This window comes from Oculina patagonica, chromosome 14 (assembly GCF_052425735.1).
Source record: "Oculina patagonica isolate OP01 chromosome 14, crgOcupat, whole genome shotgun sequence".
In the NCBI taxonomy this organism is placed as follows: Eukaryota; Metazoa; Cnidaria; class Anthozoa; order Scleractinia; family Oculinidae; genus Oculina; species Oculina patagonica.
In genome coordinates, this window is record NC_135771.1 from 15,648,179 (window position 1) to 15,669,508 (window position 21,330).

The following is a 21,330-nucleotide window of genomic DNA, read 5'->3' on the forward strand; positions in this document are numbered from 1 at the left end:
ATGAGTTTTTATCAAAAATGATAGTCAAAGCAATCTTCTGTAACGCACACGTCAAAAAAGCGGTACGGTCGATAATTTACTACGGTCGACCGATTTGTAGTAAGTAACTTCGGTAACTAGCACAGCTGTGTGCTGTTGACATGCGTAAAGTCAAGTAAAACAAAATGGCGACGAACGGTATTTACATCAATTCTTCTTCATTTCTTCTCAATGCGAAATCAGATTGATTAAACACTCGAGACAGTGTTTCACCAGCTATCCAAACAGCTCGAATTTCGTCAAAAATACTCCGCGGCGGGCCGTATTTTCACCTCTTCAGTTCTCAGCGTTTGGATATCCCGATTAAGCACTGTCGCTCGTGTTTGATATATTACGCGAAACTGCTGGCTACTGTATGAAAAAGTGAGATCTTTCATTTGAGAAACGTGTGTTAAGAAGCCAAATATTAAACAGTAATACTGTGATCAAAGGTCGTTTTGGCAAGCCCAGATTAGCTCACACTTGTTATTGGACACCTCCCTTGTTTATTTTAGAAACTCCGCGTTAAAAAAAAAAAAACACCTCACCTGTGAACATGTTTGTGTCTTTCTTGCGAACTTGACAACTACTTTCCTTAAACAGATCTAAGGTTAGCTCTCTCTCGCTAAAAATAGTTGTACTTATTCAGTTGTAATTTGTTAAACTTTGCTTGCCTCACTTAGTTAGCTGTGTACATCCGAGTACTTTGTTTTTGAGCCAGCCGGTCAGATTAGCAAAGTACAGCAGAGAAGATCAACAGAGAAGAGAATAATAAACAGCCTACGTACAAAAATAATCTACTACCTCCTGCCTTGCTAATAATCGAGTGCTTCTCAACACGTCCACGAAATTCCTTAATATGATAAGCTTTAATTAAGATGATAGTTGATAACTCTCCTTTGCTAAGCAGTCTCTTTTACTAAGCGACTTACAAAGCAAGCGTGAGCGGAGAAATTTCCCAATGTTACATAAAACGAACAATATCTTCATTTTATTTCGGCAAACTCCGAACATTGCGTTGTTATGTTGCGTGGATTAAAGCTGTGTTCAAACTAGGCCGAAACATGATTAGTCTGATCACGAATAAAACATGTTTCGTTGCGAAAAGTGTTCACATCAGGCAGTGCATTGCCCGAATCATGATTGAAACATAAACATGATTATTCTGATCATGATTGAAACTACCTCACAAGGTAGTTTCAATCATGATCAGACTAAACATGTTTAAAATGACGGACATGCGGTGAGGAGGCGAAGGCCTACTCTGGGACCCAAAGTCGCCGTAACTTTGGGCGACTTTAGGCGATTTTAGCTTATTATGTCCAAAATTACGGGCGATTTTGGACGATTTAAGGCGATTTTGGGCGACTTTAGGCGACTATGGGCGATTTTGAGCGACTTTAGGCAATTCAGGTGACCTTTTAGGCAATTTTAGGTGACCGACCTAAGTACAGTTCTGGTATACATGTACATGGAAATCATCATGGTACACAATAAAGCATTGTTACAGAAAATATCTATACTTAGAGCGACTTTGGGCGACTGTAGGCGACTTTAGGCGATTTTGGGCGACTTTGGGCGATTTTGAGTCCCAGAGTAGGCCTAGGCGAGTGCCTTCTATGAGCTTCTATGGGACCAAATGCTTATTAAAAATATGGGCTAATGAAGCGATATAACAGGAGTTATCGGCGATGGGTAGAAAGCAGATATTTGGCAGAAACCCGCCACGAAAATTTACGACGGCAGATACAAGCGCACAGCATTGTAATGCAAAAGCAAACTTCACAAAAATTCTTCTTTTACCGAATATAGCAAAAAATACTGACAATACCGTCTCCTTGCTAAACGCTTGGAAACCCTGCTCCATCGAAGGGCTTGAAAATAGACAGAACGACAAAGATTTAATAGAAACTTTATTGTAATTTCGAGCTATATTTTTCGGTTAAAGTGTACAAGATTTATGCAAGAACCGTAGAACGGCATAAATTACACATCAGGCATGAAACGTGTTTGAAACTTACACCTAATATGATGACTGAACAATGCAATAACAAGCATTTTCAGTACATAAAGGACGAATGATAACCCGAATCAGTTCATTGTGGTCTGAATTGTTGGACACAATGAACTTATTCGGGTTATCATTCGTCCTTTAAATAACAAGCATGTTTATATAAAACATGTTTCGTTGAAACATGTTTATTCTAAACATGTTTCGGGTTAAATGTGAACACAGCTTAAGACATATTTTATTTTCCATAGCTGTTGTTGGTTTGAAAAGGGTGTCTCTGTTTTTAGTTTCTTGAGAAATAACAGTGTAGTTGGAGAATTGATTGTTGCGAAAGAATTCAAGTGACGGACATTTTAGCCATGCTGAAGCGTTTTCTTCTTTTGTAATTGTATTTATAGTGCCTGCATCATATGGTCGCTAAGATCAAAGCTACAATATTGTGATCGGAGATAAACAGTTATGACTATCTCCCATAAGACGATTTCATTTTGTTACCATATACGTTCACTTACGTCATGTACGCGATGATTTTCTTTCAAACTGATCTAAAACAAATACACTGGACTCAATGGAAAGCACGCAAATTTCTTCTTAAGTAGAATTAGTTTTGAAGTAAGAATAGATTTTTAGAAAATGTCAAACCAGTTTGATTTTTATTTCCCTTTGTTTCAGATTATGATAATCAATTCGAGAAATGAAAAATAAACATCAAACTGGTTTGAAAAATTTAAAACTAAATATAAACTTAAACCTCAACATTTATACCTTCATTTGTTAAACAGGACACACTAGCGCCCCCCAACGACCCCCGCAAAGACAAAAACAAAAAACAATTTCTTGGCAAACAGACAAAGTCACCGTATCAGGTTAAACCTGGCTTTCAATGATATCACAACGCCTCAAAATGTCTTGTCGCATTCGATGTAGAGCCACACAACCTGACACTAGTACCATCAATTTTGTAGTGCTTTTGTTTCGTCATGGTGCGGTTTGGTATAAGCTTTATTTTGCTTTTCATAGCTGTTTTTGGTTTGAAAAGGGTGGCTCAGTTTTCTTTGAGAAATTACAGTGCAGTTGGAGAACTGGCTGATGCGAGAGAATTGCCGTACCTTGGTTCTGAAAGCCAGCGTTTCCACAACATTACCGAAGGAACCGCGCTCTTAAAAGTTCCTTCATTTGTGGCGGATTTGTATCGGTCATTTGCCAAAGATGAAGGAACTGTGAAGAGAAACTCAAAATGGATTCCTGTTACAGTCCATTGTCTGGAAGGTCAAGGTAATTTTGGTTCATTTTAAGCAGCATAATTTAGCGGAACGCTACATTCAGCGCAGGCTGACGTCCGCACTTTTCAAGTGGACTCTCTTTTTGTTCTAGATTAGCCAAAGGTTTTCTTCGGAATTCTACAGTATTACAGAAAAGGAAAAACTTCTATGTGTTCATTTTAACTTGGACCCGACAGCTCAAGAGGTAAATTCTCTCTAGCTAAACATCTTACGAAACTGACTCCTTTGCACAATTCGATTTTTAAGATGGATTAGCAAGATTGTAAAGTTTGATTTTCTTTTATAGCCCAATTAACCACTAAAAGACCCCATCATATTGCACTAGTTGAGATAGGATGTTCCTAATAGCTCGAATAGAACTAGCAATTCCCAAAGATTAAAATGACACGCATTTTCAGCAGCCATGTTCAAGCGGCTAACTATAGACATATACTTTTTTTTCTTCTTTTTTTCTTTCTTTCGCATTTGTAGCTGGGTCTTCGAGCCATAAGTTTGCTTAAGTCAATGCAACGTACTGTGATCGGCGGTAAATATCTATGGCTATCTCCCAAAAGAAAATTCCTTATTTTGTTGCCATGTTCATTAACGTGTTTTTCAAACTGATCTAAAACACTGAACTGGAAATTGGATAGCGCGGCAGTCTTTCCTTTTAAGAATTTGTTTTAAAGCTATTGTAGATTTCCACATAACAGATTTTCCATCTTGGAGCTTTTATTAATTGAGCAAGCTTAAAACATTTTATTTCAATCTATAATCTTCGATTTCCAAAGCCATGTTAACACTAATTTTGGCGTAGTGTTGGCTAGCCGAACACACCAGCGCCGTAAAAAAATAATCAGTTCCTTTTAAAAAGTTTGAAAGGCATGTTTCGACAAAGCGTTGAAAAAAGAATTTTATAATAAGTTGAAAAAATGCTAATTATGATAAATAGTAACAACAGAATAAACATAAAACGTGACAATCGATTCTTATTACCCTTTGATTTCCTTTTTTAATCATACTGATCTAAGATATGAAAGTATAAATAATTAGCATGATTAGGAACTACGGCGTGCAGTTGAGGTTGTTTCAGCCTCGTGCCCCTCCTCATCTATTTTGGTGTTAAAATCACTGGTCATATCAGCTTTGTTATATCCTGACGAGCTACATTCCTTTCACCACTCAATAAATCTTGTGCTGTAGTATTCTGTGGCAAAAAAAGCCAGTACATGAAAAATTTCTCTAACCTTGACAAATCTTTCAGTATGTGTCTTGATGGTTACCCAGGGGATTTAAGGGTTATGGACGCATTTATTGAAAACTAGGTACGCGTTAGAAATGTGACAGTTATACACGTATGTTGCAAATAAATACGCCCTTACATGATGTAATTGTTGATTCAAGGATGGTTGTTCTCTTTGAATATGAGTCTCTTTTATCTTTAGTTGGAAACTGGTATAGGCGTGATCTAAAATATGGAAACAATCAAATGAGCACAAGGCGCGACAATGTTGTTTTGTTTGCAATCCTACCATATTTTACTTTATCGAAATTTTCTCTCCGAGAATTGCGTCATGTTGCAGTTGCGTATAAGCTATATTTTGTTCTCCATAGCTGTTTTTGGTTTAAAAAGGGTGGCTCTGCTTTCCTTGAGAAACAACAGTGCAGTCGGAGAAGAGAGAGAATTTCCCTACCTTGGTTTTGAAAACTCGCGTTTCGACAACGTTAATTACCAAAATAACCGAGGACTTTAACGTCCCTTCACTTGTCGCGATTTGTATGATGATAAGCCAAAGATGATGGAATTGTGAATAGAAATTCAAAAGGGATTCATTCTACAATCCATTGCCTTAAAGATCAAGGCTCATTTAAAGCAAGTTAAATTTATTGGAACGCGAGCTTCGTCCAGCTAACGACTTGTTGTTTAAGTGAACTTTTAGTTTGGTTCCAGCTTAGCCAAATATTCTCTCTTTGAATTCTCTAGTATGACGTGTATTCAAGAAGAAAATTATGTTCAGTTTTAACGTGGATCTGACAGTTTTAGAGACCATTCCTTTCACACTAAATATAGTCAAACATTCATGTTACTCAGTAATTAATGTAATGTGGATTAACATCATTATAAGGTTAAATGGTTCATTTGCATCAGTTTGGAATGTTTCTGATGGCAAGCAAAGAACTAGCAACCCCCAGAGTTTCAAATGACGGACATTTTAACTCTTTTTCTTTCGCTGTTGAATTTATGGTGTCTTCCCACCATATGGTCGCTAAAATCAAAGCAACAATATTGTGCTCGGCGATAAATAGTCGTGAAGGACTCCCATAAGACAATTTCCTTCTTCTTCAATCTATTATCATAGAAACTAACTTCTTTCAAACTGATCTAAAATAAAAACACTGGACATTGGATAGCAATGAAATCTCTTTTTGGGAAGACCTTGTTTTGAGCTATTCATAGAATTTCACCTTGGAACAGTTTTCCATCTTGGAGCTTTTATAAGTCAAGGGTCGTCAAGCAAATTAAATTAAAATAATTTATTTCCAAGCTTGGATTTCTAAAGCCAGCTTGGATGTTTACATTAACCTTGGCGTAGTGTAGTGTACAGTGTAGTCAAACCGGACACACAAAAAACATAAACAATTCCTTCACTAACAGATAAGGTGGCCTTATCACATGAAACCTGACTTTTCATAGCATCGCACCACCTCGTGTGACGCATGCATTACCAACAATCTTTTGGAAACAAAAACACTTGAAAATCACTTTTAAAAGTGGGAGAACATTTTAAATATGGTGATTTTGTTTCTATTCCTACCTTATGTTACTCTGTACATTAAGAGTAACGAATTGCTACGTACAATTAAGAAAGGTTTAAACATGACGAAAGCAATCAATGAAACTTCATCAAAGTTCATTCCCTGTTTGTGTCTACCGACCGAAGCTGACATAGCCGCCGAGTTCATGTTTGATGAAAACAATTCGCTGTCGGAAAAAAACTCTCTCGCCAATTTCCGCCGCTTTATCCGATAAGGGATTCAAAACATTGTCAAACCAGCTTTTTAATCACCCAGGCTATAAGAACCTAGAATTTTGAAGGTCAGGCTGAACATGTTCTTGTATTGTAGGGTTGTTTAATTTTTCACGATTCAGGCTGTTTAGGTTAGAGGTAACCATGCATGCCTTTGCAAAAATACCAATTCATTTCTATATTTCAGTTATTTTACAACTAATAAGATACATCAAACAATTTCTCGAATCTGATTGGCTTAGAGAAATGCAGTTTTTAGGAAATTCGATGCAGAAATGATGAAATTCAGTGCAGAAATAAGAAACAAACGCGGCATCTTGATTGGTTAATAAACAAAGGCAGCCACAGAGGGCCAATCAAACGCTTCCACGCGCGATTTGAATGGCGCGAAGTTTGGATCTGCTTCGAGATGCGAGTAAAAAAAATGGCCGGCGTTTTGAGCACAGTAGTGGACCAGAAGACAGCTCTAAATACCATAGCACTGAAAAGCACTGGTTTTTGGTTCTCGTTTTGGAATAACTGGTTTCCTAAGAAGGAAATTGCCGACGAAATCGAAACTACAAGCCGACTTAGCCGGCTTCACGATTTGCTCGAGCAGTTTATTTACGCCGAATTCGCTGAATTCAAAAACAACAAACACATTTTCGAAGACTAGATAGCCTCAAAGTTATGCTTACATCGCTTGAAAGACACTGTACTTAGAGAACAGAACTTATAGGCTTTCTATTGTACGAGGAAGAGAATTGTTTCGTCCAAGGAAGTGTTGAAATGAAAAGCGAAACAGCTTCACTTGGCTGGCCATCGAGTTGAAAGCGCCCAATACAAGCAAAGCTCGACAAGTAAGAGCAGAAGGAGATCTCTGGAAGAGGTAAAACCCAGAATCTTTTATTCAGACAATTCGTTTGATTGTTTAGCCAGATTTTTCGACTAAAAAACTTTTAAAACATTAAGGAACCTGTACGTTGTTTGGGCTTTGACCTTGTTTTGAATGAACGCGTGATGATATTTGCCGAGTTTGAATAAATTGTTTTTGTACCAGATTTGCGCATGTTATTTTCTCGCAATTTTTTCATGAATATTATTAATAAGTAATCACATGATTTTTCTCGTGCAATTTGGGATAAATAAGCACTCGTAAATTTTTCAAAGACTACAAATTGCACTCGCCCTACGGGCTCATGCAATTTTGTTAGCCTTTGAAAAATTTACTCGTGCTTATTTATCCCAAATTGCACTCGAAATCATGTGATTACCTATACATATTTAGATTTTAAATCGTCTATATTGCACTGCATCTTTGTGGAAAACGTATTTCTAGTGAAAATCCAAATAAAATGTAAATCAAAGAAAACGTATACACAATACCTTTTTGTCACAAGTTTGTTACAAAACTAAAATCCAGTATTTTGAAAATTTGAGAATTTTCAGAAATGGAGTGATTTTTGTTGTATAAGAACCTGTTTTTCTTTTACAGGCTGAACAGGTTCTTATATTTTTGGGTGTTTTAATGCCAAATTTTTAGTCTGTAGGTTCTTAAGAGCAAAGATCCACTGATACCGCGCGAAAACAAAAATAAGTGGCACAAAAGTTGCACAACAGAATTCTTGATATGCCGCCCAAAGAAAGCCTATGGTAGGACTAGAAACGTAGTGGGATTTTTTTCTTCAAATATTTCTTCAACCGGTCAAAAACTTACAAAACCGTTATGAACCCCAGTGTCTTCTAAAACACACAAAATAAACATGACTAATACCGTGTCGTAAACTTCGCACTGGCTCATTCGCATTAGATGAAACCCCGTTTTTGAGCCTAGAAATGTACTATTGAAGTGTTTATAAGTCATTTGAGTCCAATCTTTCTTCTGTAAGTTAATTGCGAAGGTCACAGCGAGCCGCTGAAAATCACTAAAATTCGGTTGCTCGAAATTCTTAATTTGGCGCTCTTTTTCGAGAGAGAATTTCTCCACCCGGTAAAACTCTAAATAACTTGAATTTCAGATATTTTGAAAGGGGAAATGCCATTCTAAAACCTAGTGTAAAAATTTATTTGGGGCTCTCTATACGCGCTGAGTGCGAACGCTCTCAAAATACTTATAATTACAAAATTATCTGTCACTGAAACGTAAACAATACCCACATTCTTCCGGCCTGAGAGTCCAAAATGTCTTCTTCTGAGTCTTTCCTCCGTTTTCTACTAGTATTTAGATGTAATCTACAGCGGAAGCTCCCTGTTAAGATCATCCTGAACACCATATCTTCCAAATATCGAGGGTAAAGCGAAATCCGAATCCTATCGCCATCTTTAATATCGATCAGTCTTCAAGCGTGCTGTCGACAACTTCAGTACATCTCCGTGTTGACATTCAACATTCGACCACTCTCAGGTCGGCCATGATATATTCCCATCTCTTGTTAAACAGCCGTCGAATAAATATACCCTTCTTGTTTCAATCCTTTGATTTCTCGACCGAAATGCCGGTCCGTTCAGTTCTTCATGGTCGGAAACAAACCAGACAAACTGTTGTTCTCCGATGACATGTTGACTAATTTGAAACTTGCGTGTCACGCAATCGTTTTCGTACTAGTCACTCGGTAGGTTTTTGTTCACGATTTCCAGAAATGAAATAAAAAACACGATGATTTGAAAGATCAGGACGTCTAAATTAATTGTTCTGTGTTTAAGGGGAAGTGGATGGAAAGGGTCGAAATGAATTTCAACTTGAAAAACTCCGCCGGAATTTTTCAAGGTCTCACTAAAGTTCTCGCATTTTTGTTTCCGAACTCCGATCATGATTGTTCTTTTAAAAAATAACCCAGCCGAGTTGTTGAAAAAAGAACAATCATGATCCTTTTCGGAAAAAAATGTGAGAACTTTAGTGAGAACTTGAAAAAATCCGGCAGAGTTTTTCAAGTTGAAATTCTTTTCGACCCTTTCCATCTACTTAAAACAAGTAAGTTTCGACGAAAAACAATCAAAATACTTCCCTTTTAACGCTGTGCCAACACGAATTCACGCAAAAAGGAGACTTACGATCGTAAACTTATTTCAAGGCTACAGCGCTTAGCCTGCGAATGCAGCCGCCTGCCCTCGCATCCTAATCGCTCTCGTGATTACGTACGGACTACTCGTTTCGCACGTATCAGCGGGAGCGATGAGAGGCGGCTGTTTTCCCAGACTGTATACAGCGCTTGGTTTAATACCGTTATTGACTATCCATAGAAGCATCTACAGCAGTTGTTTTACAATATGCAAACAACCAAAGGTTAAATTAATGACAAATCATTTCTGAGCCTCAACGTCTTGTCCAAAATAATATTGTTATCGCAAGTGCTGAACCCACTCCATCACCCCTCCCCATCTCCGCTACACCTCACCGAAGGCACTCAACCCCCCAGGGGGGGGGGGGTACTCGGGATTTAAGGTTACGGGGATGATCGAAGGATTTTGGGGGGTTTGAAATTTTCGATTCCGGGATTTTTTTGGGTAGGAAAATTTGGCAAGTATTTTATTGGGTGGCTTGATTTAACTAGGGATTTTTGGGGGTATTACAAACAATCTCAAAATTCGTGGTATTAAATGCCTTGACCACATAGTTCTGCAAATAAAGTACAAACACTCAACGTGTTTCTAATGTTTTTTTTTTGTGTGTGTGTGTACCATTCCCCCTTTCTGATTTATTTCGTGGCTTAAAAATTTGACATGGGATTTTTTGGGGGTTGGTTTTTGGTCCAGGGACTTTTTTGGGTTTTGTTGGAAGCCCCAGGGATTTTTTTGGGTCTTGATTTTCGCTCCCATTCGATTATACCCGTCATTTGAAATCCCGAGAACCCCCCATGAGCTCAACCCAAGGTCCAGATCCTTACTATCCTTGCTCTTTTATATCCTTTTGAAGACAAAATAAAACTTCCTTTTCGCTACCTGACGAAATAAAAATGTGTATAAACCTTCAATAAAACCGAGGATGTTGCCCCTTTTACATAGCTCCAGAAGTGACACGCATTTCTACTTAAATTAAATTTTCACTTTCGACAGGGGTCCATTCGGCTTCTAATAAAAAAAAAAAAAAAACAATTTAGAATATTTAGATAGATCGACTGCCCGGTGTTTGGTGGATTAAAAGAAAAGTAATATAAGGGATAATTCCTTACCCCTTTCGACATTTCATAAAGGGCAAATGTTATATAAGAGTAGAGATATGGACGGCGTCTCGGGCTCGAGGCCTCGGGTATAATTACTTTTTCCCGTACGCAAGGTACGCGCTGGTCGTAAAAGATCTAAAAGTTACTTCCTTTCTTAATGGTTTTTCAAAAGCTGTTGGAGCCTAGTGGCCCGTCAGGCCGGAGCTTCTTCCAGGGGGGCTAATTTGAGGATACCACTTTTGAAACAAAGCAAACTCTGAAAACAGACTACTTGCACAGGTACCCGGAAAAAGAAGAGAGAAATTGGGCTTGGTGTGACGGTAAAGTTCATGAACGGCCTTCACAACAAAACTACGTACTGCAATAATTCTGGACAGAGAACTTGATGATCGAATAATGGTGTAATATATTCACTTTAAGTGTTTTAGAGTTCCATTGTCGGTCAAAGGGAATTCTTCGAATAAGCACCGCATCGGGACTCTACTATTCGGAGGAGGCGCTTATTAATATTTTGTCCTAAATGCGGCGTTATTCAAATGCTTCGCTTATTCGGGGACGGCGCTTATTCGATGGAATACGGCAGTTATTTTAACTGGAAGATTGGAAGATATGTAGGACTATATGCCGTGAGACAGTTGTGCCAGGTGCCCATGGTTGTGCCTGAAGAAAATAGGCAGTGCCTTTCAAATCGTATTGACCTATTTTTTTTTCGCAATGTCTTTGACCAATCACCACTTACCCAACCACGGGAGGCTCCGCCCCTAAGTGAAGATCCTTATTTTTACTGTATTTTTGTTACAGAATAAGTAGCAAAGACCTTGTTAAAAATGAATAAATGTCGTTCTGGATATCTCAATACAACAGTTAACAGGGCAAGGTCTTTGTTTGCTGTGATACCTGTTTTCACAAAAGGACATATGATCTGGACCTCAGGCGGCGTACCGCTCGTCGTCGTGTAGGCAGGGGTTAGTGGGTTAGTGGTGATGGTGTGGGCCCAGCCATCTGATGAAAATATCATTTGGCCAAGATTCTGTTTCTTGCAAATAATGGTTTACCATATATTGTTTCAACCTTTGGTTGATTGAGTATAGTGAAACAATGAGCGCTGTACTACCTTTAAAAATCCAACAAGCTGTATCACTCTCCTCTTTTAAAAATCTTGTCAAAGCCCACTTTATTCATAGCACCTAATTTACGATTTTTATATTTTTTATATACCAGTTCATGCTTGTAATTCGCTTTAGTTTTTAAACTCTTTTATATAACTATTTCAATTGCTAAACATTAGCTTTTAACTCTATTTTTATAACTATTTAAACAGTTAGATATTTTATATTTTTAGAAATTGTATTTAGCAGGGCCCCTCTGGAGACCAGCCACTGTGCTGAATGGGCCACCCTGCATAAATAAAGTTTTACCTACCTACCTACCTACCTACCTACCTACCTACCTACCTACCTACCTACCTACCTGTATTAAACCTTTACATAAGTCTGTTCACGATCAGGACTAGTTTACGATTTTTTCGTGAAGGGTCATAAAGGGATGTTGGCACAGTGTTAACCAGAATATTTAATCTAGACGTCCTGATCTTCGAATTATCGGGTGTTTTTTTTATTTATGGAAATCGTGTAACAAAAAACCAACCGAATGACTAAGGGAAGGGATTGCGTGACACACAAGTTTAGTCAACATGTAATCGGAGAGCAACAGTTTGCCTGGTTCCAGTGCGTTGTTCTTGACCATGAAGAAATGAACGGACCGGTATTTCGGTCGAGAAATCAAAAGGTTGATATAAGAAAGGTATATTTATTCGACGGCTGTTTAACAAGAGATGGGAATATATCATGGCCGACCTGAGAGTGGTCGAATGTTGAATGTCAACACGGAGATGTACTGAAGTTGTCGACAGCACGCTTGAAGACTGATCGATATTAAAGATGGCGATAGGATTCGAAAATCGCTTTACCCTCGATATTTGGAAGATATGGTGTTCAGGATGATCTTAACAGGGAGCTTCTGCTGTAGATTACATCTAAATACTAGAAGAACTCGCAGGCCGGAAGAATGTGGGTATTGTTTACGTTTCAGTGACAGATAATTTTGTAATTATAAACGTTTTGAGAGCGTTCGCACTCAGCGCGTATAGAGAGCCCGAAATAAATTTTTACACTAGGTTTTAGAATGGCATTTCCCCTTTCAAAATATCTGAAATTCAAGTTATTTAGAGTTTTACCGGGTGGAGAAATTCTCTCTCGAAAAAGAGCGCCAAATTAAGAATTTCGAGCAACCGAATTTTAGTGATTTTCAGCGGCTCGCTGTGACCTTCGCAATTAACTTACAGAAGAAAGATTGGACTCAAATGACTTATAAACACTTCAATAGTACATTTCTAGGTTCAAAAACGGGGTTTCGTCTAATGCAAATGAGCCAGTGCGAAGTTTACGACACGGTATTAGTCATGTTTATTTTGTGTGTTTTAGAAGACACTGGGGTTCATAACGGTTTTGTAAGTTTTTGACCGGTTGAAGAAATATTTGAAGAAAAAAATCGCACCACGTTTCTAGGCCTACCATAGGCTTTCTTTGGGCGGCATATCAAAAATTCTGATGTGCAACTTTTGTGCCACTGCCCGCTCGGTCTGAGTCGAAATTTCCTCTTAAATCTTTAGGTTCTTATATACAGGTTTTTACTGCATTATCATTTTGAACAGTCCTCATAAAATTAAATTGCTTGCTGGCTTAATTTTGACTTCAAAAATAAGCATGAAGGACTTAAACCAGATCTCTCATCAACTTTCAAAGAGAACAAATGCAACGCATTAAAAAGAACCTCTGTACTGCTTAAAAAAGGGGGAGGTTTAGTATCCTGCAGTTAGTAAGTAGAACAACTTTGTCAATTTTCTTTTTTCGCAGCCACTCGAGCCCCGGGAAACAACGGTATTCTCTTCGAACTGAACGTCTCCGATATCCTAACCAATGAGTCCATCCTTTCAGCCAAAGTAAGAGTAATGGTTAGAACTACTAGTCGTCCCCAGGCACCCGTCCCCGCGATTGGAAACCTTGTCCTGCATGATCAGCTCGACCAGAGGCCCGTTCAGTCGGTTACAATTAAGGGAGGAGGTGCGAGGTTGGTTGTGTTTCCTGTTCTTGATTTGGTGAAAAGGTGGATTCATTCCCCGCATCTTAACCATGGTGTATACATCAAGCTGCTCTCTAATCGCCTAGAGGATGGAGATTCTCTGCAAGTGATGATCGACTCCACTGGTGAAGCAAGAGATAGCAGGCCACTGCTGGTCGTGGAAACACAGTCCAAACCTCAAAAGGTTGACACACTGTCATTTTGGACAAGGTAATCAAATATGTGTTTATCACGCTTAAAGGATATTTTACATTTACTTCGAGTGCCAAGTGGTGTTCTTTACGGCTGCTAAAGTTAGCCGAAAAAAATCAAAAGCAGAATAGCTTAAAATGATACAATATAGAAAAATCAGTCAAACTCATCAATAATACAGGTACACAATAAAGGGACTAGTATACGTCACAATTAATTGACCAAATAACATGAGGTTGAAGCTGTCCACAAGTTCCTGACATTATTTTGCAAAAAAATCTCCAAATAGACCTCTCAAAACGTTTTCGCAAAGAAAGGTTGCCTTTCTTGCTTTGTCTTTTGGTCTCAAGTAAAACAAAAGATTTGCCCTATGAAAAGTCATATTTTTTAAAAGTCTTAAATAGTTTCTCTTGAATTGAGTCCTTGTTTCTACTTAATGCCATTTGAGTGTGAATTCCTGTCAATTGCTTTGTCCCCATCCTCAGAGATCTGTTAGTTTAAATTTAATGTATCATAATATTATGTAACGTGTTCGTTGCAAATCGAAAGCCCGACAATTTAACACCTGTTTTCATAACTGTTGCAGTGGCGGTGGCGGATGAACTGTAGAAATATTTCTTTAATTTTGTAACGGAATACTCTCTATCTCACAAATGTCTTAAACATGCTACTTTTAGAATATTTACCATATATATTTATCAAGTTTTAACAGATTTTTTAATTAACAATTAGACTACAAGCCCGAGTTTTCTATGAGCGAATAGTCAACGAGGCGCAGCTCATAGAAAACGAGGGCGAGTAGTCTAATTGTTTTAGTAGAAACTCTTAAAGGACTGCAGTCCAAAAACCTACAATTTTACGTTCTTAAAAGCCCAAAATGAAGAAAATTAATATTTAAATGAGCAACGAGCGCGCGATCGTTTTCTATCAGCGATTATAGTTCACCACTAAATTTTCTCCGATTCTGATTGGTTTAAATTGAACACGTGACGCGATAGTGCCCGCGCGCCGGAGGGCACTATCAGCCCATAGTGCCCTCCCGTGAAAAATGCCCGGATCGATAGTGCCCGCCCGAGCGCACCCGTGCCATTTTTTGTAAACAAGCGTGCCTGCAGACAAAAAAACCCAACCAAATTCACTGCATTTGGTGGGTTTCTCGTCTGGTTTTGTTTCGTTTGTCAAATGTCGGGTTTCAATTGAGTTTTTTATCCCCAAAAGTAAAAATTATTCACGATGCTTGTTTTTGTATGTGCGCGCGGAAGAAAATTTAGTGGTGAACAATAAAGACAATAGAGTGTTTCTGTCTCGGAACTATCGGTCTGATAGTTGCCCCTTGGAAATTTGATGTTCTTAAAACTAGCATATTTGCCCTCGAAGCTTCGCTTCTCGGGCTAATATTTGTTTTAAGAACATCAAATTTCCGCGGGGCAACTATCAGCCGTTAGCATAACCACACTGACCTACTATTGGTAATCGCGCAATCTGATTGGCTACACAGGTGCCTACTATCGATCCGTAGAAGGCTCTCGGAGCGCGCGCGTAGTCTTCGCTGAATTTTATCAATCAAAACCTTCAATAAATCAATTCTAGCGATATTCTGAGTTTAATAGATCGGTCAGTGGGTTATGCTAACACAATTAGACGGCTCGCTCTCGGTTTCTACCGGCTTTTGATAGTTGGCGAGGGGCTTCGCCCCTCGCCAACTATCAGCCGGTAGAAACCTCGAGCTTGCCGTCTAATTGTTAAATAGTTCCTCGACAGAAACACTCTATTGTTAAAATAGAAAACAGTGGGAGAACCAATCAGGTTCGCGGATTTTGGAACACGGCTGAGTTTCTACTAATAGTTTTTATTGCTTTGATAAATTGATTGTTGTAATGCGTACATGAAAACTAATTTAAAACAATTATCCTGTGAATATCGGAATATTCAATCTTGCGGAATATCATCTGATATTTAGCCGACGGGGCCGTAGCTGGCTAAAATCAGACGATATTCCGCAAGATTAAGCAGAATAACTGTTTTAACAAATTCTCAACGAAACACATCTTGCAGCTAGAAAAGCTGTGGTTATGCAGCTTTTTGCAAGTCTTCAACAACCAATGTATATCGCAGGATATCTGTTGTGTACGGACGATAACCGGATAACGACAACATTTTATCCATATATTGGCAACGCGCGTATTTGTTGAATAATAATAGTTGATATTTGCGCAGTATTAACTAATCAATTGTTATGAATTATCATTATTATTATAGGTTAATCCACGATTTGATAAGTTTCCTTTAAAATAACTGTTGACCTGCATACATCGTGTGGGCAGCCAGTAACCAGAGACGGACCAGGCTCCTGCTTGTATTTGTTATTTGACCTTGCTGGTAGAGCTCTTTTTTCGAAAGGACGATTTTGATGCACCGTCCAGAACAGTCCGTCTGGTGGTAAAGGATTTTTCGAGATCATTTTCTTTGCGTGGAACCAGAAATGGCCATTTTATTTTTCACGACACGTGATCTAGCTTTCCCTACCCCTAAATTGTGTGGGTAAGTAAGTAGATAAGTCAGTAAGTCAGTCAGTCAGTCAGTCAGTCAGTCAGTCAGTCCGTTACTTTGTTAGTAACTTAGTAAGCGAGAAAGCAAATAAGCATAGGCTAGCGAGCAAGCAAGTTAGTAAGTTAGTAAGTAAGTGAGTGAGTGAGTGAGTGTGTTAGTGAGTAAAACAGTAACGCGATAAAAATAAAAGCTAAAAATGTATAGTCTACATTATTTACACTGTTTAAATTTGTATAAAACATTTAAAGTTGCCAAAAAGTATTTAAATAAACTTATTTAAAACTAGAAGCTAAAGACCTTAATTTCTTGAAATACGAAGAGTTGCCAAAAGCTGAGTTGTTGAGCAAGTTGTGAAAACCTTACAAGAGGTTCAAAAGAAGACTAGTGGCTTATTTAACCGTATGTATTTATTTATGAATTCACAGTCATGGGCAAATGACAGATCGAAAACTGAAGTCCAGACCCTCTCGTGCCATCCGTGATCAAGGACCTTGCTCCAGGCGCCTTATGCGAGTTGAGTTCGGAAAAGTTATTCGTTGGAAAGGTATTGTTGTTCCCAAGTTCTATGACGCCTACAGGTGTGGAGGAGACTGTAAATTTCCTTTGGATAATAAAGTAGGTTTACAGACTTATTTAGCCTGCGTAGCTGGCGGTTTAGTTGCGGTTAATTAACGCGCGGGCGAATAGCACGTAACATTTTGTATACAGTTGAAAAATCTCAGTGTAGCTCATTTCTCCAAATTACCTCGCAATTAAACTATAAAGCATTCTCGAGAAAGGTAATGTCAAACGTTGAATAAGTGATTAAAACGCGCGTTATTTTATTTTGAACTGACGTGAGACGTTCGTTTTAACTGAAATATGACTAACCTCAAATAAATTTTCTCTCGCGAGGTCAGCTTGAGTGTTGAAGACGGCTGGTTTCGATAAGTTTTTGTTAACTGCATTCAAACTGTTACCATGCTATGAGTTCTTTTTGGTAACTTTATTTTTACCTTTATTGCTCGAATGTTCAGCGGAAACCTCCTTAAACGCTTTTAACCTTATCGTTTTGCTGACCCGGCTGTGGCACTCTCTTTGGCAATTCACCGCAGTTAAGGCAAAGTTATGGGAAACCTGTGTGCTTCGTGGGAAGGGGTGGGGCGAAACCTCACTGTAGCCATACGAACCTTAACTACTGATCACTTCAAGTTCCAGAAACTGAGTTCAACATCGCTTCGCATAATAGTGGTACCATTCTTACCAGCTCAACACTTAGAGTATGGTCAGAGAGTGGCAACAATAGTTGCAGCAATTAAACATGTATCCAAGGTACGCGGAGCGGCGAGGTGAATATTCTGCCGCTATTCACCGAGATTTCAAAGAATAATTGTTTTAGTATATACACACGAAGTGATCTCAACAACAAGCGATCTCAAAGTTTTCAGAAGGAAACCATTTAAAGTCGATTTAATTGACCTCTCAATTCATGCGTGGAAAATGGCTGTTTTTTGCCAAAGCATAAACTGGAGTTAATGTTTAGCTCAATTAAACCTTGCTCTCCCAGTGGATGTGTTTTTCCGGCAATCTGTACCCCGCTCTTTGAACCGTAAACATGTACTTGTATCTCCCTCTATTTATACTGGCCAATGAATGATAAGCTTGCACGCGTTCACAGATTGTCGGCCAATCAGATCCACACAGCCTTCCCCTGTTTACTCTTGTGATCACAGACGATCTTCACTTGCAATTCAGTTAAGCTGCTGGACTCAAGCGTTTATTTCCCCACCCACCCTCCGCATTTATCTTATAGCTCTACTGTTGCCACTCAGACAAAGCATTTCTACTAGTTTACATCTGTTTCATTTGTGACGTTATATCCAGTTTATCTATAGTTTATATATATAAAAAAAGCGATTTTTGTAATACCATTTTAGTTGTTGTTGTTCTTTAATAAACGGTTTGGGGGATAAGTGTTGCTGGCGACAACCCTTCAGTCCCACACTGGAGCTATGCCTGGGTTGCCTTAGCTTGGGTGAGAAACGGTGGACACATCCACTTCCCCTCGCTACCATCCCTCCAGGAGCTTGGCATAGGTACACGCCACCCTGCCTCTGTGCCCCGTGACACCCATCTCACGGTCTTATATGCCACTCGCTGACACTAGCCCCGAGTACTGGCCTCGCCCATGGCAGGCAGCTCTCGGGTCCAGGACAACACTTATTCCCCCTACCTTTCTCCCACATAAACGGTGTCCTTTCGATTGTGCGTGACATTAACGTACATATAAGCGGCACTAACCGACATGCGCGAAACAGTTTACAGAATCTTCAAACATGGCAAATCTAGTTAATCTTCGATAAAATCCTCGTCACAATCTAGCAAAATGGTCCTTTTACACCACTCAAACCTTTAATCTGATCAAAAACCTGCTTGCAAAACATTTTGACCGTTGAACCAAAGCTTTTGAAGTTCACTTGAGTTGAAAATTGAAAGAGCAGTTGGCGAAGGATCCACCTGAAAGTTAACTACTGATCACTTCAAGTTCCAGAAACTGAGTTCAACATCACCTCGCATAATAGTGGTACCATTCTTACCAGCTCAACACTTAGAGTATGGTCAGAGAGTGGCAACAATAGTTGCAGCAATTAAACATGTATCCAAGGTACGGGTTCTATGTGGGTTAAAAGTCAGTCACTGATAAGTTCTATTCTCTCCCAGGTTAATCCCAATGAGCGCGCTATAATACAAGCCATTTTGTATTCTGCGGGGCTGGACCAAGGTAGTGGTGAACCATGCTGTGTCCCAATAAAGCTTCGCGGAATAAGTGTTATAGAACAACATGATAACGACTACAGCGTGAAGTTCCATAAAGAGATGGCTGTTGAGGAATGTGGATGCCGATAAAGTTCTGGCTCAATGTGAAGTGGAGCAAGATTTCAATGCTGGCCAAACGCTAGAGTGATTATAAGTTAAACCTTAAAAGGAAATGGCACAAACGCAATGTATGGAGGGATAGTATTTTTTCCCTTGATGATTGAAAGTAATTTAAAATAAAAACTGGCGAAATAAGCAAGAAACAACGTTTCGTCGTCTTCATGATCTCATAATCTTCATGATCTTGTCGTTTTTGCCGTTTTTACCGCCGACTGGTTAGCTCAGTTGGTAGATCGCTAGACTTGCTTACAAGTCGAGCTCACGCTTACAAGTCAAGCTCACCGGGTTCTACTACCACCAAACCGGAAACGAGAAGCGAACGACTTTTAGAAAGTTTAGTAGATCGCCAGATCTAGACTATCGTGTGGGAGGTCGAGGGTTCGAGCCCCAGACCGAACCAACCTTATTATTAGCGGTTTATTTTGGGGAAGCGTTGCGTTACATCCCAAAAAATGGCTGCGAAAAGGACTACTATTATGCATACAACAATCTTTTTCTTTTTTGAATGCCACGACCAAAGTTTTTGTCTTCTCCATCCCTCCTTTTTTTTTCGCTGTCACAAGCAGGGTGGGAAGAGGGGGCGCATGAAAGAAGGTTATTTTTTGTCATTCCGTAATTGGGCGTCAGTGGATCGTTAGAAAACCTTTTGATAAATGCGATTCAAGGAGGGGGAAGAAACTTCTTGCGTTACACGACTCAAAAAGTGGTCATAGCGGTGCCGGGTAACCGAGACTGTGTAGTAGCTATCGAATGGTTGCTAAGGGCGTAGTGAATAGCTTGACAAAGTTCATTGTTTAGTTCGCATGTTTTGGTCTTGACCGTGCACAAAACACAATAGCTATTTGCATTTTGATTGCTCCTTTGAAGTTTGCCGGACATCAAAACAACAAACAGTGATAACAGTGACCAGTCTGGCAAAAGTAAGGCTTGCGAATTATACTAATTAAAAATAACTCCAATGATTCTGAAATTATTTCCAGTTTTTTGGTTGTTAAATTTCAACCGCGACAAATTTTTCGCTTGTTATTCCACGCCGCCAAAACATTTTCAGTGACGTGAAACATCAGGCGAAAACACCGCCACTATTCGCATTTCACAAGCACAGTCATTGATATTTAAATCTTTCTGAGGAAATAAAACTTTGGTTTAACCTTTTTCTTAGCAACGGCTTGACTGACATAGACTCGCACCGATTCCAGGCACTGCTATGTCTCCTCCCCCCCCCCCCCCCCCCCCTGACGCGATTAAAGATGAAATCAACTTTTTTTTATTTCGTGATTTGTGAAATACAAAACCAAATTTCGTGGAAGATCCTCATGCCTTTCCCTCCGAATTGTTTTGAGCTGTCAATATTCCGCCACGCTTGCGTGTGTATTCAACTTCGTTCTTAGGACTTTTCCCTTGGTATTGGTTGGCATGTATTTGGACAAGAATATCATCCCCTGATGAGACATTTTTGTAATACTAAAAACAAAACTGGCTGTTGCTTCCAATTCGTGCTCGCGCAGTAGCTTTTCAGCTAGGTGAAATGACTAAATTCTGATTTTTTTTCTAGGGCTGTAAATTAGCCAAACATTATGTCTAGACATAATGTCGTTTATGTCGAGGCATGTTCATTCAATAACTTCGTACCAGGTCAAAGGTAAACCAATAAGACTATTCGTCCAACTATTCGCTCTAATACAAATATTGCAGCTACATCGCTAAAATTCCAATACTTGTGAACAACATGCCTTGGCCTTTTAAACTGGATGAACCGCATTGAACAACTTTGATTATCAAGAAAGAGACGAGGATCTAAAGTTTGGCTATTTTGGACGTTAAAGGCCAGCTCAAATTTTCCTTAACTTCATGTAGTAAAATATCAAAAGTGGCTCGTACTCACAAGTTAAACTGCATATCAGCGGCAAGCTCCATCCTTCTGCTCTGAGACTATGTAAAAAATATTTGGCCGTTCTCCTCTCCTTCGAGTGTTGACAAGGGGCGAGACAAGTGCTATTCGGCGGATTTCGCCATGTTGTCATCATAACAATTCGAACCAACTTCAGTACCAAAAAGAGGATAATTTTGTT

General features: G+C 39.1%; 1 protein-coding gene across 2 annotated transcripts; it reads left to right on the forward strand.

Moving 5' to 3' along the window:
* Positions 1-2,973: 2,973 nt before the first annotated feature.
* LOC144637959 (protein decapentaplegic-like) lies at positions 2,974-19,405 on the forward strand. Of its 2 annotated transcripts, none has more exons than XM_078497042.1 (4): positions 2,974-3,304; positions 13,375-13,810; positions 16,768-16,957; positions 19,043-19,405. In XM_078497042.1, exons 1-4 carry the CDS (start codon positions 3,010-3,012, stop codon positions 19,226-19,228), a joined length of 1,107 nt encoding a protein of 368 aa, XP_078353168.1. In that variant the 5' UTR covers positions 2,974-3,009; the 3' UTR covers positions 19,229-19,405. The 2 variants fall into 2 exon arrangements, with proteins under 2 accessions (XP_078353168.1, XP_078353169.1); XM_078497043.1 differs by lacking the exon at positions 2,974-3,304 and adding an exon at positions 12,308-12,528.
* The last annotated feature ends 1,925 nt before the right edge of the window (positions 19,406-21,330 follow it).